Source organism: Ammodytes marinus (genome assembly GCF_949987685.1).
Source record: "Ammodytes marinus genome assembly, chromosome: 20".
Lineage (NCBI taxonomy): Eukaryota > Metazoa > Chordata > Actinopteri > Uranoscopiformes > Ammodytidae > Ammodytes > Ammodytes marinus.
Genome location: NC_137224.1, coordinates 25,134,159 through 25,153,522, shown reverse-complemented (window position 1 = coordinate 25,153,522; position 19,364 = coordinate 25,134,159). Strand labels below are relative to the sequence as shown.

The 19,364-nt window shown below is 40.6% G+C and overlaps 1 protein-coding gene across 1 annotated transcript in view; it reads right to left on the bottom strand.

Moving 5' to 3' along the window:
• Positions 1-19,364, bottom strand: part of ryr2a (ryanodine receptor 2a (cardiac)) — a gene marked incomplete at both ends in the record, with an annotated part of 671,945 nt that overhangs the window by 180,830 nt on the left and 471,751 nt on the right. The window contains 4 exons of the mRNA XM_080049015.1: positions 10,169-10,248; positions 15,107-15,206; positions 15,309-15,359; positions 15,505-15,556. Coding sequence (XP_079905141.1) covers positions 10,169-10,248; positions 15,107-15,206; positions 15,309-15,359; positions 15,505-15,556 — 283 coding nt within the window. The remainder of the gene's footprint in view (positions 1-10,168; positions 10,249-15,106; positions 15,207-15,308; positions 15,360-15,504; positions 15,557-19,364) is intronic.

Here is a 19,364-nt window from a genome sequence, read left to right as displayed (position 1 = left end):
AAAACACCAAACAAGGTATGGAAAAAAAAATATTTATTAAAAAATTCTCTCAGTGTTGTGCTGATGTCAGACAACACGGTCTTGATTGCCTTCAACTCTCCTGCCACCTCTCTGATGCACTGAATTGTTTCTCTCTGCATGTCAAGGACTGCGTCAGTAAGGACACGCCCGCTGCTGGGTGGAGACGGAGACGCACGTGGAGGTTCGGCTCGCCCAGACGGCTTCTCAGCTGCAACAGCCTATCCACTGGAACATGCAGCAACACCCTCTCCACTGGAACATGCAGCCACTAAAAAAATTGATTTGTGTAAATAAAGTGTTTGTACATTTGTGACTTAAATGCATTTATTTTACTCATTCCATAAAAGCAATTGCAAATACAGTAAGCCTACATACCCATTTCATCTGCTGGCACATCGGTGTCCCCCTCCGCCACCATTCCACTCAATAGGGACTCTCCTATGATGCCTGCCAGCCTCTGATCAAGAGGGGTCAGTCCCGGCGTCCCCTTTCCCCCGCCTGTGGCAGACACGCTCTGGCGGTGGCGTGCCAGGCGCTTTTTGGCCTCCACTTTTATGTCGGAGCAATAGTTTGCCACTCCAACGTTTTTTTTTTTGCATTCATAACTCCCATACTGTGCCATCCAAATAATATTTTTTTCCTTTTCTCCACCTCCCCAACCAAAACTTCTATCTCACAGTTTATTTTTTTTGTTTTTTTTCCCGGCGGTTGCCATTTTTTCTTTCTCTGCTGGCCTAGAATGAATATTAATTTGGGGCGTTTCATTGACTATTTCTAGGCAACTATGGGCGTGCCACACAGCCGCCAAACCTGCGCCACATTTAGAGTTGATTGTGATTTATAAAGGGAAACAGGCGTATGACTTGAGTGCGCACTGTTTTATAAATCCGAATATTTTTTTCGCACGTACATCCTGAGTTTCTTCCGTACGCCAGCTTCCACATGAATCCCATGTGAAGTCGCCGTTTCTCCTTTCTCCGCTTTCTGTGCGTACGCATGGGTCAGAGTTTGCGTGGAGGACCGCACATCTTCCCGTCAAGTTTGCTTTTGATAAATCACAAAGGTTACGTACTGGGTGGCGTACGCCCTCTAATGTGCGTATGCAGCGTTGACAAATGAGGCCCCAGAAAAAGACAAATTGTCTTAGTCCACCTCAGTCTCTGCACCGAGTTTGCATGAATTGTTCAGAAAACGAAGAAGTACTTCACCTGATTGTCTGTGATGTGTAGAAGAGACAGTAGTGGAGCTGCGTCTCCTCAGCTGACATATAGTGAGTCCATCACTCTGCAGAGTAAACTGGGACCTGTGTCAGTTTTTGACGTAATTTACTACTATGAGATGTTTGGTTTTGGTAATTAACTGATTATTGTAGGCTATACCAGACGTGCTGACATTAGACAAGTAGGCTAAGCGTAGGCCTACATTTTTCACAGTGAGTCCACAAAGTGACGAACGTGCCCATATGGGGCATTGTGAGGAGAAAAAAAAACAGACCTCTGGGATTTTTTAAAAATTTCGACCATTAAGTCACAAATGTTCACTTTCTGGGAAAGGCTGCCTGAATGAGGCTTTACTAACTTAGTCCGATTAGTGTGTTGGCACTTGAGCCAGGTAGTAGGCTTCTTCTATTAAGCTGCACACTGCTGCTGGAGCGCACCAGGACTTTTTTTCTCTGTCATCTCCACGTGAGAAAAAAATATATATTTGCAGTATCGTAATCCGTTTGAAATAAATACAGCTTCTACCAGCTCAGAACCATCTTTAAAATAAAGCACTCCCTATCATATCACAACCTTGAAATAATTATCCATGCTTTCATTACATCACGGCTGGATTACTGTAACTCCCTCTACCTTGGTCTCCCTCAGTCCCTCATATCACGCCTCCAAATAGTCCAGAATGCAGCAGCAAGACTGTTGACTGGGTCAAAAAAGTGGGAACACATCACACCCGTTCTTGCTTCCCTTCACTGGCTGCCTGTACAACATAGGATCATTTTCAAAACAGTTCTCATGGTATTCAAAGCCCTTAATGGTCAGGCCCCATCTTATATAGCGGACCTTGTACACCCCCACTCAGCCCCTAGGACCCTAAGATCCTCCAATAAGGGTCTTCTCCACATCCCCCGATCCAGACTAAAACAAAAAGGTGACCGGGCCTTCGCAGTAGCTGCCCCACGCTTGTGGAACCAACTGCCACCTGACATACGTGATGCCCCCTCCATTACTGCCTTTAAATCAAGGCTCAAAACCCATCTGTACACCCTGGCTTTCCCTCCCCATTAGCTATCTGACTTCTACACTACTGTATATGTTTGTGTGTGGAAGTCCGGGTTATATGTATTTTGTACTTTTATCTTTATTTTATTTTTTCTATTGTTGTTGTTGTTATTTTACCTTCATGTTGGCCTACTGAATGCACTATGTACAGCACTTTGGTCAGTGAGAACTGTTATAAATGTGCTTTTAAAGATAAATTTTACTTACTTACTTACTTACTTACTTACATACTTTTTTCGAGTGTTCAAGATCCGGTCCTCATTCAAGTGTAGGTTATGTCATGCAAGAGAAACGGTAATAGTCAGCTACCACCTCAACATGAAAGAAAACTCCACCTTAAAACCGGTAGCTGCCTGTCGGCGGCCAAAGACTGTATGATAGTGGCACATTACATTTTCTCCAGTCTGTTTTTTACTTAAATGTTAGTTAAGAAGAAGGCAGCAAGGCATCCTTTCCTTCTTTGAAACAGCTAAAAACGGGAAAGTGTAAACAACTTATTTTGGTGTTTTTAACACTGTCTTTGAAGCTCACATTTCTTGGGTCGGAGCCCTATACCCCTGACCTCGGTGTTTCACAGATAATACATGTTGCAAGCCTAGTTTTTCATATGCACACCAAAAAACAAATTATCTGGAACTTACTGTTGACATTTCTCTCTAAATACCCCCACACCCCGAATAAAGTAAGTTCCCCCGAGAGCCATGATATAGTTTGCACACTGTATAAATGTATTACTGAGGTAAGAGTTGAAAGTGTTGTTGTCTCGGACTGTTGTGTTGGTCTCCTTTTTATTTCACAGGTGAGTTTTCGTCCCCCCAATTAACATAATTGAGAGGCAGAAATTAGAAACACCTTTAAAAGCAGGACAGAACACTCGTATTGGTTTGCATGAGATCATACAGGTGTGCCAAATTAATTTATCCTTATTTATACTCGACAGATCGACAGATCAGATGACATTGAGTCTAACAAAAATGCAAAACAAGAACAACACACACACAATGTACAACGCAACTACATCAAATACACAAAAAGCCGATATAACATTGAAACATTTAGACAGTGATGTAGAATGACTGCAATACAAATTACATGGATGCAACTACAACATAGATATTTCCAATATAGTCTACAATATAGCCTATTTTATGCCTCGTTTCCACCGAGAAGAGCGGGTCGGGTCGGAGCGGCTCAGAGCGGGACAGCTCACTTTTAAGAATATCGTGGTGTTTCCACCGCCGACCCTACCCTTACTGGTAGGGCGGGGTTTAGGCTGGACTGCGATAGCCGCCGCCAGAATATGTGTCAAACTGTCGGGCTGTGGAACAACTGTGGTCAAGCCAGCGGTCTCTCGTTTTTGCTTGCTCAAACCAGCCACTTCGTTATTGATGTGACCAACTGATTAATTTAATGACGAGGAAAAACACCACACAATAAACAGTGCTGTGCTCACATTTTTGCCAAAACACAAGACTCTCTTCACTCCGGCCGAGGTGACTACACACGGCGGAAATTATTCTTTCGACCAATAAACGGACGGCATGTGTAGCTCCGCCTTTTCGGCACTCTTTCAGGCGGCTGGTACCCCAACGGAGGAGTACCAACATTAGGAGCGGCTCGGAGCGGTTAGGTGCGCTTAAACCGTACCCTACCCAACTTTTGGCAAATGAAAAGCCAAACTACCCAGACCGAACCGCTCCGATCCGACCCGCTCTACTCGGTGGAAACGAGGCATTAGTTGCAGCAGAGTTTGGCCGATTTACAGTTTTTTACAATTGTTTAAACACATTTTTTGGAACATCTGACACAATGTTCACAATCTGAAACTAATTTACCAACTGCTTAACCAATTCTGCTGAACTCCCAACACATTTCCTGCCTTAGACTCATATTCTCATTCCAAAACACACATTTTTCACAACACTACACACAATTCTCTATATCTTGCACACTCTTCCTGAATTCTCTTTCTTTGTGTTCACACAGAACACACTGCCAATCGCATTTCTAAACTCAAAAGGCTTTTGTGCAGTTAGCTATAGAAGGGTCAGAGATGAGCTCCTGTTGGCTGTGATTTACAGTAGACTGCACATTTTGGTACAAATACAGTTTTTGCCGAATATTGTAAACACTAAAAGTGACTGCTATGACCACAGCATCACAACCTCTAACTTTTGTAACCATGCTCTAAACCAAAGCACCAACCCGACAAACACGATATATGCTTTGCACTGTGTTTGAAATTCTCCAACACACTTCTTGAAAAAAAATTAAACTAATTGGCCCTCATTTATCAAACTTGGGTGGAAACTGGTGCAGATTCTGGCGCAAATACCTCCCTACGCCAGGTATCGCGTGGCATTTATCAAACAGTCGTATCTTGCCAATCTCGGCGTACGCCAGGCCATTATTGATAAATGCGGCGGCTGAAAACTATCGTTATTTGAATACCCTATATTTTCTCAGTTTAGAGGCCTCGCCCAGAGGTTTTACGACATGGATATGCGCATTACGGCAAAGAAGAGGAACTTCTCTGAAGTCGAAATTGACAGAATAACAGCGAAAGTAGAAAAAAAAAGAGTTTCATTTAGGAGCATTACAAGCGGCATCAAAGAACGACAGAAGGCAGCAGTTAGCAAGGAAATAACTGCTGCGGTCAACAGCGTTGGAGTTGACAACAAACGATCTCCAGCTGAGGATTTTGCATTTTAGGTTTACATCAGTACTATCGCTCAAATGCTATAAAACAGCATAGGCCTATATGTCGCCATTTCTTTACATAGATGAAGAAAAAGTGGTCTGACTCAAAAATCGCCACTAAAAAAGCATGTTGCTGCTCTGAAATGCAACCAACTGGGGGTGTGGGCATAATATAGGCTAAGTGGTAGAGGAGAAAAAGACGCACCAACTGTCCGATAATGGTCCCTATGAAAGAAATACACGTCTGCAGAGATTTGAATGATTAGAATGTATTGGCCCTTTTAGATAGCACTACTCAAAAGGGTTTTAAAAACTAAAAATAACACATTTTGCGTTTTACTGTATGACAGCATGCGCTTGGCACGAGTGGTCAGCCCGGCCATCAGCTGCACAAGCCGACCCGACAACGATCAGCTGTGAGAGCGCCCACCGTCCTGCTCCACCAGCAGATCGGAAAAACAAGCCGAAATGGTGGAAATAAATCGCTCGCTTAAGCGATCAATGACACATTAAAAGAGGAACTAACATCTCAAAAGTGTGTCAAATAAATAAAATGTTAAGCTGAATGTTGTGCCATGTATGTTTTATCATAAAGAACAGCGTACTACTTGTATAGCCTACATATGTAATACTTAGGCTAACATTTTGAATGAATGCAGCCCCCGTGCCTCAGTGTCCCCCCAGCTGCTCCAAGTCGGAGATAACTGCCCTTACGCAGTCCCATGCAGCGCTCCTAAGTGGCCGGTGTGCGCACTATTGAATCAGCCCTCCTACTCAGTTGCACACCATAAGCTGCACATTTTTAAGTGATTCATATCTTTATTTCGGTCTGAGCAAACACTGCATTTGTATTATCTTCTAATAATTGTCCAAAAAAGTAATCAGCTACCCGGCACAGCCTGCACTGCGAGTCCATGCTGTTCACAAACTTGTGTACACGAGCTGAGAGCTGGCGTGGGATTTGAGCATACCCTACGCTCACGTCCAAATTGATAAATGCCGAGGTTTGCGTGGACATGTGCGTACACCCACTTTTCTGGTCTACGCACGGTTGATAAATGAGGGCCATTGAATACCAATCAGTCTAAACCTTAGCACTAACCTCAGCTCCTTTCTGAGACAGTAAGAGTCAGGGGAAGAGGAGGAGAGAGAGCAACAGGAGGACGAGGACAAAGAAGGCAACAGACGGAGACACATACAACAGGGACACTATAGTGGACCATGTTATAGATCATGGCCTATCAATGAGGGAGCCTGGACAGAGAGTGCAGCCCAACCTGAGTCGCTCCATAATTAGGAGATTTAGACTGGATATCAGGTGATCATTTCCCAGTTGCTTCTCAAAGGATGACATTGAGTGTGCTGTTGATGAGGCGATGTGGCCAGATGCAAACAGGAGTCGGTTATGGGCAGAGATTTGTGTCAGTAGAACTTGAATTCGAATTGATAGAACTTGAATTCGAATTGATCGACTTGAATAGGAATTGATCAACCTGCATTTGAATTATTGATACTTGAATTCGAATGTATACACTTGAATATGAATTATCCATTTGAATTTGAATTAATTGTACTTGAATCTGAATTTTATTTACTTGAATCTGAAACAGTTAATATTCCAAATGACTTTCAAATAAAAATTCAAAATTCAAGTTTTCAAATTCAAGTAGAAAAAATTCAAGTAGAAAAAATTCAAGTAGAAAAAATTCAGATTCAAGTAAAAATGTGCACATCCGGTTTCTTTGAGGAAGAGCAATCGAGTGCAGATCTCTGATCCTAGGCTACAGCGTCTGGCCGGTGACCGTTATTTAACGTTCAGGAAATATAAAGTCATACATTAATTTGTTTAATCATCGTCTGTATTTTTGACCTCTTGTTTTATAATCGAAGTATCTTTTAGAACACTAATCACGTTTGAGAAATGAAACTGAAAGTAGTTATAATATCGCCAATATGCTATATCAATGAAAACAGACGGTCAAACAGCGTCCAAATGAGCTAAAATCCTAAATCCAATAAACAGTAACATGGCAAACTTATTTTTAGGCAAGCTCTAATTGATTATTTATTCATTTTTTCACACGTTTACATGTTTAGAGGCGGAGGATTCCTCCGACGCTCTCTGTCCGGCTTATCAGACAGCACTCAGCTGTCAGTTGAACTGGACAAGCAAACGTAAAATCATCAGGAAATGATAAAAACATCCCGATGGAGATTTCTATGCAGTGATTTTTTGATTTTACAGGGTCACGTTGTGGCAGTGACACTCTTTCATCAGTCGGAGCTGCAGCGTAAAGTGAAAACAAACTCAGAGTAGGCCTATAGTCATTAATAAACACTTAGGCTACAATAGATAAGAGATCACCACCGCCTGCACCCCCTCTCCGCCCCCCTACACTTTGCCCTGTGCTCCCGCGATTGCTCTGTAAACAATCTCATAGCCATGTCCTCTTTCCCATCTCCTGCTCCCTCACATCAAGGGCATAAATATATACACTAATATACTGTATATAGCTTATACTGTATATACTATATTTGCTAGATTACATAGATATGCCCGTCACATTTCTTCTCCGTGCCCAGGACAAGATTACGTTTGTGCCCCGCCTTCCCATGCGCACTTCGGTAGAGTCAGAGTGCTGAGAGGCGCGCACTAATGAGCATTAGGTTATCATTACAAATCCAGGGTAATGGCACAAAGCAGTAGATAACTTCAACATAGTCACTATACGTTCGCTCCGTCTGCTAAGCGCCCTACCACAGGAGAGAGAGAGAGAGAGAGAGAGAGAGAGAGAGAGAGAGAGAGAGAGAGAGAGAGAGAGAGAGAGAGAGACGCGCTGACAGGATGCAATGTTCACCTGCGCATCTGCTCCTCCAAGGTGTGTGCCGGTATCGTGCCAAGTTACCGCTGATAAGAATTGTGTCCCCGCCGGCCGGTGAGCGCGCATGCATCAAGTAAAGGGCCCATATATGTTCGCCTTTGACTATAGTATGACTATATATATAGGCCTACTCTGAGTTTGTTTTCACTTTACGCTGCAGCTCCGACTGATGAAAGAGTGTCACTGCCACAACGTGACCCTGTAAAATCAAAAAATCACTGCATAGAAATCTCCATCGGGATGTTTTTATCATTTCCTGATGATTTTACGTTTGCTTGTCCAGTTCAACTGACAGACAGCTGAGTGCTGTCTGATAAGCCGGACAGAGGGAGGAATCCTCCGCCTCTAAACATGTAAACGTTTGAAAAAATGAATAAATAATCAATTAGAGCTTGCCTAAAAATAAGTTTGCCATGTTACTGTTTATTGGATTTGGGATTTTAGCTCATTTGGACGCTGTTTGACCGTCTGTTTTCATTGATATAGCATATTGGCGATATTATAACTACTTTCAGTTTCATTACTCAAACGTGATTAGTGTTCTAAAAGATACTTCGATTATAAAACAAGAGGTCAAAAATACAGACGATGATTAAACAAATTAATGTATGACTTTATATTTCCTGAACGTTAAATAACGGTCACCGGCCAGACGCTGTAGCCTAGGATCAGAGATCTGCACTCGATTGCTCTTCCTCAAAGAAACCGGATGTGCACATCTCTACTTGAATCTGAATTTTTTCTACTTGAATTTTTTCTACTTGAATTTTTTCTACTTGAATTTGAAAACTTGAATTTTGAATTTTTATTTGAAAGTCATTTGGAATATTAACTGTTTCAGATTCAAGTAAATAAAATTCAGATTCAAGTACAATTAATTCAAATTCAAATGGATAATTCATATTCAAGTGCATAAATTCGAATTCAAGTATCAATAATTCAAATGCAGGTTGATCAATTCCTATTCAAGTCGATCAATTCGAATTCAAGTTCTATCAATTCGAATTCAAGTTCTACTGACACAAATCTCTGCCCATAGTCGGTATCCATAAAAGGATTCATAATCCAACCACCCAATTCCTTACGCTTACAACGCTGTTTTTTTTACCATTGTTCCCTAATTTTACTGTAATTGTTTCTTAGTTTATATTGACACACTGAATTGCTTGTACTGCAGTCCTACCTATTCATTGTGTTTGTTTGAAATGGCAAAATAAACTATTCTGCAACATGTGTGTTAGCATTTGGCAAAAACCGTAAAGTATTTGTTGTTACTGTAGGTGAAATTGTATGAACATGCAAAGGCATAATTCTACTGATAAAGCATTCATATAGTGGTTTGCATTTATACTACAGTGTTTTCCATTCTGCACACCAGTGTTCAATGAGTGCTAGAAATGTCTAGTCATATGATGTGTGTGTTTTTCATTTGAAAAGAAAACACCATTTAGTGAAGAGTTGACATTGTTTTGAGGGTAAAGTGTGCTTTTGCAAGAGAAGTGAAGGATTTTACATTTTGTGTTTGAGTTTTGAGATTTGGGTTTTGGGTTTTGAAAAAGTGAGGTAGTCTATCAGGAAATGTGTTTAAGCAAGTGTGAAAAACTGTAAATAACCTATGTGCTCAAAGACATAGCAAAGAAAAAGACAAATTGAATTATGGTGTGGTAGGCCTATGTTTTAGTTTGTTTATAATTTATTTTCAGTATTAACACCATTATTTGGAATTTCAATTAATAAAATGTATCTTTCCGTTCCGACGACAATATACACCAAAAATTTTATTTTTTTCCGGCATATTTCAAATGGTAGAATTAATCGTGATTAATCTAATTAAAAATTTAAATCATTTGACAGCCCTAATTTTAACCATATGAAACAAAAATTATTTTATGCTTTACTTTTTTAGATGTATTTTTTTTAACCCCATATTAGATCCAACTGTAGATCAGGCAGTGCCCCCCCCCCCCTCTCTCTCAACAATGTAAATGACTCGCAGTCTATAGCCTAAGGATTTTAATTATGCACAGTTGTTATTTGCTGATGGCACAAAATAAACACGATCGCAGTAGGCTATGGAATATCTCCATGATTGTAAACAGTCTGGCAGTTTTCACTTCATGCTTCCTGCTTTTCCCCACCCCAGAATGTCTGTCCAATGAATGAATGACCTCAGCAAACATGTGATTTTGCTTCGTAATGCTGGTTCACTTGCAAAAAGGGCAATGTGAAAGTGGACCACACCAAAAAAAAAAAATCAGAAACAGAAGTGACTGTCCACTGAAATACCTGCTGTACAGTGGAGTTTCCTCCATTGAGAATAGCTATGCCCAGCTTCAGAGTAGAGGCCACCATGGGTCCCATTTCACCTGATGAAAAGGGACCACACACACACACACACACACACACACACACACACACACACACACACACACACACACACACACACACACACACACACACACACACACACACACACACACACACACACACACACACACACACACACACACACACACACACACACACACACACACACACACACACACACACACCAACAACAGGACATCAGTCTTTTTCTACTATAGTGCACTATAATTCCAAAGTCCCTGTCTCATCCAACAAAGAATGAATGCACTTAACATTTTTAAAACTTAGCCCTCACTTACAGGCAGAGGAGACTGCAATAAATGTATAAACATAATCATCTTATATTCTGCAATAAATCCTGACAATATTCCTGTAGTTCCTTTCGTGAATGTGTTGGTCACACTGTCACTGATTGGTCATAATAATCAGAACCATTTATGCTATAAAAACATATTTGTAAAAGTTGTCTAATTTAAGTTTGCATCGTCCACAGTTTTGATGAAAGCTGACTGTGTAAAATAAATAATAATTTTGGGAAATTAGATCAACTTGTACTGTTATCATAGGCGTAGATTTCACAGGGCATGCAAGGGATAGTTCCCCCTCAATATTTAGAAGAGGTAAATTTGTCCCTCTCAAAAAAATAGGAAAGACAACTCCCTCCTCCTCAAAATAGGTAAAAATAACAGTTCAAGGGTGGAAACATAATTTTCTTATCCTTTGGGACGTGTATTCAATTAACTAATTACTTAATTATTTCATCCCAAACATAAAGCAAAGGGGAGAACGGGGGAATGTGAGCCATCGGGTAATGTGAGACACCCCCTGTATCTAGGCAATGGAACACATTTTTGGTCATGTGAGATATATGTTTTCAAGCCCCTCTCATTTCCCTTTGGCCATGAAAGAGAGGACCTCATGGTGATGTTGTAAGCATGTTTTTTTCACAAAAATATATTTTTTGCATGTAAAAGTAAATTTTCTTTCTGTCAACTTAATCGATTGTTGTGCCAAAGCACAGGCTCAGGTAGAAAAACTTATATCATACATGTTGATGAACTACCAACATATGAAACCACGTGATTATGATAACTGAAGATTAGCCTGATTTGCTGAGAGAGGTAGTTTTTTCTCTTTTTGATTGTTCTTTGCTCTGACCCCCAGACACTAGCTGGCTCTAAGGGTCCTGTGTTCTGACCCCCAGACTGTGTTTTAATCTAACTGGTTCTATCTGTCAATTGAATGTTAATTATTGAATATGAATTATACAGTATTGTGTATTTGATCAGAGTTACTTTCAAGTGTTTAGAAAATGTTTTTCTTAATTGACCAAACCCCATGATTCTGTTACTAGTCCGACATTAGTTTTGGAATATTTGGTTTTCAATCTAGCTGTCAGGGTTCTAACTGTTACAACATGTGTTGTTATGGTAGTTTCAGAGTGGAAAAAGTAAGTGGATCAGTTTACCCCCTTGATTTCTCTGGTCTGTCTCAGTTTACCCAGCAGCTGGGGCAAACTGAGACACAAGACAACTTTTTTAAAAACAATCATATTTTCACTGCCCTTTGTCATGAATACATTCTGCTAATGCCCTTTTCTAGGAAACATCCTGAATTAATGGGAAATGTGTTAATTTGACTGATAAATCATTTTAGCTCCCTTAGAGGGGAGCAAATGTAAAAAGTGTCTCACATTACCCCGTTCTCCCCTACATCAAAGTTAAAAATAAACATACATATAGCCTTCATACAACATAACAAATGTCGACAATACATAACATGACACAACAATAAATACTCATCAGCACTATATTTATCTATTCAAGAGCTTGCATATTAATTTACTTAGTCACAAAAAATAGAATAATAAAGAAAACAAAATAAAAAAGTAAACTTAAGTGGTTTACACCATTTCTCGGGTAAAGAAATACAGTTTTAACTTTTTATGAAAGCATACACTTTCTGAAAACAAAAACAAAACAAAAAAACACAGTAATGAATTCCATGCCACCATTGCTCCATAATGCACTGACCTTCGATTTAAACTGGTTCTACAGGGAGGCAAAATAAAACGACTCTCTGCTGATACTTAAGTGGAGTACTGGGGCCGTATTCACAAAACATTTTAAGGCTAAGAGTAGGTCCTAACGTGCTGATTTAGGAGTAACTCTCAAAAATAAGGGGCGTTTCACTCCTAATTTTAGGACTCCTAACTTTTTAAGATAAGTGTAATTCACAAAGCATTTTAGCGCTAAAACTAGCTCCTAAATCTATGAAAAGCTAGGACTCCAAAGTCACTAAGAGTAAATTACAGACAATCATTTGATGGTGTTTTGGAGAGATGTAATGCTAGTGAGCTTTACAAAAGGTACCTTAATAGCTGTAAGGGGTTAATGATCTTAGTAAAGCTATATTTAGAAAGTATAGACACATTTATATTTTTTAAATGTATATAAAAAATTATTTATTAAGCTCCTTTTCCTGCAGTTGCTTTGGGTTTACGATGCACTGAAAGTTACTGTTGGTGTCACGTTTGGGTTTAATTTCCTACTAGAGTAGGCCTATATGTGGCGCTTCGCAGCATCTCCTCCGTTCCACAGGTCCGCTACTGTATAGTTGCGCGTCTCGCCTTTTTCCTTCCGCATGCACTTTACGATTTCGCTGGCTGTTGTTTCTAAATGGTGAATTTCCCGGTTCGTCGCTGTCTGACTATTGCTGCATAGTCCACCGTTGAGAGAAATACAGTGAGAGTGCATGGCGTGCAGCTGTTCAATGAGGATATTTTTTCCGATTCAAATCATCGTAAAATTTAAAATTAATAGACCTATGTGGCGCTATTGTAGGCTAATTGTGAACGAATGTGTGGGAAAGCCTGCAGTATATTGGTTTCATGTTAAATCAGTGTCACTTGTCATTAATTGTATATAAAAACTATTTACTTTAATACAGCAACATGATATGGATATCTCCCACAGTGTTTCTATCATAAATTCACTCTTAGCTCTCATTCCCTCTCAGCCAATCACTGTAGGCATAGAAGGTATGAACATGACATCATCCATAGCAACAGGGTCAACACCGCCCTCTAGTCTTAGCTTAGGAGTCCCTCCCATTCCTTATTAAAAGTTGGTCTTATTAGCTTTGTGAATAGGTTTTAAGAAATAACTCCTTACTAAGAACTTTTAGTGCTCTTTGTGCTAAGACATAATGTTGTGAATACGGCCCCTGATGTCTATCTGAGAAAAATTATAGTTTACTTTATAGTATTTCTGGAGTTTCTGTTGAAACATTATTTTTAATAAAACAAATTAAAAGTGAAGTGAGCGGTTTATTTGTGTTAATATATTTGTTATATCACTCCATATTCCTACAGCAATCACTTCAACAGAGTGCGGACGTCATATCACAGGTCTCCAAGTCATTCTGATTTGCAGTAATAGCCCAATTAAATTGTTGTAGTATCCCGATTTTTTATCCAATCAGGAGAGAGAACGCTACAAACCGTCACTCGTCTCACTCATATATACTATATACACACCATGGTCTCACTGCCGGTGCACGCTAGAGCAACAGATGGGTGAATGTGTATGCACCTACAATGGTGGAGCAGGTAAAAATCCTTCCCAATGTCTGTTTTGATGGTTTTTATCATGTTTTATCCGGTTTTATCACACTTATATGGATCCGAGATGATGCTAGATAACTTGCTGCTTGAAGACCGCAATGCATTAATGTGGTGACGAAGGGACGAGCGAGGGGACTGCTAACTGCAGTAACTGACAGGACAACCCGGTATCACGCCGAGGCGTGAGATAGACACGCATGGACCGGCGTGTCTATTACACGCCTTGCCTGACCAGGGCGTGTGAGTTACACGCGCACCTCCCGCCCGTCTAAATGAACGGAGGAATAGCACCAACAGGGGCCGACATGTTCTCCCAGCATTTCAATACTATCCAGCTGCAGCCCCGCAGACAAACACCCTGGCGTGGGTGGTTAGGGTTAGGGCAAGGGGACAGGGAGAGGTTAGAATATAGATAGAACATTGACGGAACACCGCGGCGGCCATCTTGACTACAGGAGGTGCGCGTGTACATTGACGGAACACCGCGGCGGCCATCTTGACTACGGGAGGTGCGCGTGTAACTCACACGCTCTGGTCAGGCAAGGCGTGTAATAGACACGCCGGTCCATGCGTGTCTATCTCACGCCTCGGCGTGAGATCGGGTTGGACAGGAAGTTAGCTAAAAGAACCATTCCGCTTACAGCTCCTTTAATGAAAAATGTAACCTACCTTTAATACTTAATCAGGCCAAACTATTATTAATTGAAATAAGACTTGTTCTATATGGGCAGCAAAGAGCAATGCAAGCTGCTTTGTTTTGTGCAACTTCCAGTCTATTTAAATTCATATTGGACCAAATAACTGAACAATAATCAAACTGTTATGACACAAATGTCTGGACTTATTGTTTTATCAACCAGCTTACCAGGTACAATTTTAGCTATTTTGAATTTTGAAGGACAAAAACATTTTACCCAACTTAAATATTTATATGGGAAATAGGCCGATCAATCAAATTGGCCACTAGTTTCAGTAGTTTCATATCAAGGTGGTCGAAACCTGAAGGGTTTTCCTTACCTGCTGTCAACAAAGTTAATACTCTACTTACACTAAACTTTTTGGTAACACTTTAGTTCGATAGTCCACTGTTGACACTCAACAAGCCATCAGTTGATACGCAGTTGCATGTTTTCTAGTTTGAATTAACATAATGTGCGCCCTTGATTGTTATAGTAAAGTAGTTATAAAATATGGAAGTGTTACAGTGGGAGCTTGGAGGCGGTGAAACCTACCTTTGCTAGCACTAATGGTTTGAAGCACCATCTCAGCAGCTCCACGGTCATGCAGCCGAGCCTGCTGATACAAGAGCTTCTGCTTCTCCATCTCCTTCTCCTATTTACGTGAAACATGACACGTGTATGACAGGCAGCAGCAAAACAGCTTATAGTAAAGAGTATCACAGTGACCATATAAAGACAGGCATTCAACACCTACTTCAAAACTCTTCACTTCCTCTCCATCCTCATCTTCTTCATCATGGCAACTCTGAGAGAACCAAAAGTGATATAAAAATTGGTATCACATGCTATTTTTTCATGAACAATGTGTTATTAATGGAATAATTAACATTGTCAATATTATCATCATCATCGCCATCCTGTTTTAAGCCACATTATTCTGTAGCTTGTACCTTAGCCATGATGTCTGCATATGCCATGTAGAGATGATCCTCATCCAGTTTACTACAATGGGAAATACAGTAAACACACACACACATCAGCAGTTGGACTGACCACACTAATGCCTGAATTTACGACTCAAATGCCTCTGGTTATGTCCACTGGTACTGTTGATCAGACTGTCTCTCACGTAAAGCTGGATATAACTTCCAGCCCCTTTAGGCTTGTTTTATATGTTGTTTAGAGATGTAAGTGTTTGATGTCAGCGTATTGGAGGTAAAAAGGAAAAAAAAGAGGGGGAGAAACTTTTTTTTTTACATAGCAGACCAAGATTATTTAGCATATTTTTACAGGCAGTCCACAGTAGGTCTTTGTTTAAGTTATATTTCCTGATGATACTTTCAAGTTCTGAACTAAATAGCTTTTATTTAACATAAGTTAATTATTCAAATTAACTAAATTATTTTGTCTGGGGCCAGTTATTTAATACAGGATTTTAATTTGTTATTAGTAGGGTAATTAGCCTGGAAATCCAGACACTGACCTCTAGAACGATAGAGGGTCCGACCACGATCAATAGTAATTCCCAACTCAAGGGGCGGCTCCTACGCGTGCATTTCAAATGCCACTGCACGAAATTGCATAGCACTACAACCAATCAGAGCAATGAACAAGGTGACGTATTAGCCCCGGTCGTTTAGCGAACAGAGGGATTAACTATTAAATTAGTTCGGCAAAACAGAACATTCCTGTTACTTACTAATGTAAGATTTGAGTGCTGTCTTCCAAATCCGCAGCCATCTTTGATGTTTACTATCACGGCTTCGATGCCGCATGCACATCACTGTCGTCATCCGGTTACGTCCGCCCCAGAGCACCATACATAGGGCTCTGGCCCGCCCATATCAGATAGAACCAATTGAAACGTAGCTCAGGATTTCTTGACTTTTTGAATGAGATTCAATGGAGAGTGCCCAGACCAACAGGCGCAGCAAATTTAATTTGCCAGCGCATAGCGGCAGGTCTGGATTTCCAGGCTATAGGGTAATGTCAGTTTAACCCAAACAAAAAACTGCAAAAAGGACTTTGGGGATTTCAGCTCCCAAAATTTGTTTTTAAATAATATTGATACGACCTTCGATGACGAAATGATAGCGCTTTGAATATTTAAAAAAATTTGCTAACTTCTACTACCTTGTACGTAAATATTCATAAATCCAAATCTATAAATCATATCATGTCCAAATTTTAGACATATATTGGTGCTATACTAAGTGGCGTTCTCAAAAAAGTATCGGAAAATTTCTCTCGTAACTGGCCGCTCAAAACTCAATGGAGTTTATTTAGGCGACTGGACCTTATAGGTAGGGATGGACCCAATCCAATCCAATATTGTTGTCTGGTTAGTAATGACTAATTACTGTTCTATTTATTTATTTAGGGGGCCAAGCCAGAGAAGGCACAAACCGTAAGTCTGCGTGACAAACCAACTAGCAGGGCTAGTACAGACCCCCGAACTCTAAGCAGACATGTGAACATCCCACATTCAAAAACTTTATATCCACAGATTCACTGGTCGGCTGCAAAAACTGACTCTTCATTTGGGATCCTACAGTTTTTGCACAATTGACACCAAACTTTACCCAAAACTACTACAGATGTGCAAGACAAAATGTTATCTAAAATAATTTTGCTACGACCATCAATGATGAAACGGTAGTGCTTTGAATATTTGATATTAGCAACGTGTTACGTAAATGTTCATGAATCAAACAAACATAAATCTGTTCAGTGGCACAGACGTTAAAAAACATACAATACAAATAGGTTTATTAATCTGAATGTAGAGCATGTCACGATGTGTAAGGTGGCCGCCTATATGATCGGACCGAGGGCTGAGAACAAGGCTACTGATCAGATAAATGATCAGTCAAACGTAAAATCATCAGGAAATGATAAAAACATCCCGATGGAGATTTCTATGGAGTGACTTTGCTTTAAACTGTACAGGGACGCGTGTGACAGTGACACTCTTTCTTCAGTCGGAGCTGCAGCGTAAAGTGAAAACAAACTCAGGGTAGGTCTAACCACCTACCGAGCAGGTTAGACCCATGGCGTATGTTGCCGCAGTAACTGACTCTCGGTTGCGCTGAACCTGCTTCCTGAAACTGAAAACCCAGAGTTTCCACTAACTCAGAGCGAACAAACTCTGGGTTGCCTCAAAACCAGCTACCTGAAACAGGCCCCTGGACTGATACAGAATCAACTGGCTCCACAGCCCCAACCGTTAGTCCGAGGGACAAGTCACTTACAGGGCTTGTAAAGACCCAGGCACTCAGCAGACAGAAATTTGAACACAAGCAAGTCCATATGTGGTGCTACAATCAAGGTAGCAACTTGGTGTTGCTTTCTGTCCCCAATGTACGGACATAACAGGGTAAAAAGGCTTTTGTATACTCTGCCCCCACTGTGTGGAATACACTGCAGAGAGACTTAGGACTTGAATTATTTTCGTTGAACGCCTTTAAGTCGAAAATGAAGGAAATTGAGCTAGACTCCCTAAGATGTCAGTGTTTTAAATAATTTTTGCAGTGTGAATTGATTTGCTTTACATTTTTTAGTGCTATTTTAATTTTGTCCCTGTGTGTTTGTCTGTAATTGTTTGTCTGTAACTGTGGTGCATTGTGCTGCTGCCTGTCTTGGCCAGGTCACCTTTGAAAAAGAGATTTTTAATCTCAATAGGTTTTTTCCTGGTTAAATACAGGTTAAATAAAATAAGAAAAAAAGGTGCATATATAAGGATTAAACTCCCAAACTGAACAAACCACAGTCAAAAACCGTATATCCACAGACCCACTGAAGTAATCTGCATATTTTGCTACAACCATCGATGACAAAACGGTAGCGATTTGAATATTTGCGTATTATCAAATGGATTTTTATAATTCCAAAACGATTCCAAAACTAATCATCATATAAAGACCAAACTTCAGACATGTGGCTGTCTTATGGCGCTGAAGTTTGTCCTACAGTTTTGTTACATAACTCCACTAGGGGTTACCAAAAAACAAAAAAAGTATATATCTCCTAGCCTGGCTCTCCCCGTCCACCTACTTCCGCCCAAATTTCATTTTCCCTTCAGTAGTCAGTCTGGGGATGGGGCGTATTAGTGGGATTTTGCTCGAACAAATTTCTGAGTGTCCAATCAGCGAACAGAGGAAGTGGCTGAGAACGATGACGTCGAAGTTGCGCTCCAGTTTCAGTTGAATGCTGCGTTTCTTTATACTCGGAACTCGGAAATTTCCGACTTGGTAGTTCCGAGTTCCGACCTGTCTGTGTTCCAGTGCATCTGCTCGGGAAAGTATGGACGCCTACAACCTTTCTCATCCAAATAACTAAACGTTAGGCTCTAGCAAGTAACCGTTGCCAGGTACCGGTAGATCCATAGACTACAATATGTAGTGAAGTGGGAAATTTCCGAGTTCCCTGTACAACTGGAACGCACCGTCAGAAGCCGGCTCACGACCAAACGTTATGCGATTGGTTGGCTAATCCAGAGTGGCACTGAGCAGATCCAATAGTTTTAAACTTCAACAGACACTCACCACCAATTACAGCAGTTCCAGACCTTCTGTACAAATGAAATTAAGTACGATGGTCTGGTAGCACCAGGCTATATATCTCCTACTCCACTGCAAGAATTTTCACGAAAAACACAGCATACCATCCTTGGGCCTGTTGCATAAAAGTGAAATTCAGATATCCAGGACGATTGATAAAGTCAGCCTTGACAAAGACTAGCCTGGGCAATTTGGATTAGTCAGTTGCATAAACGCCAATCCAGGATGTAAAGGGGCTGCTTTGTCAAGCC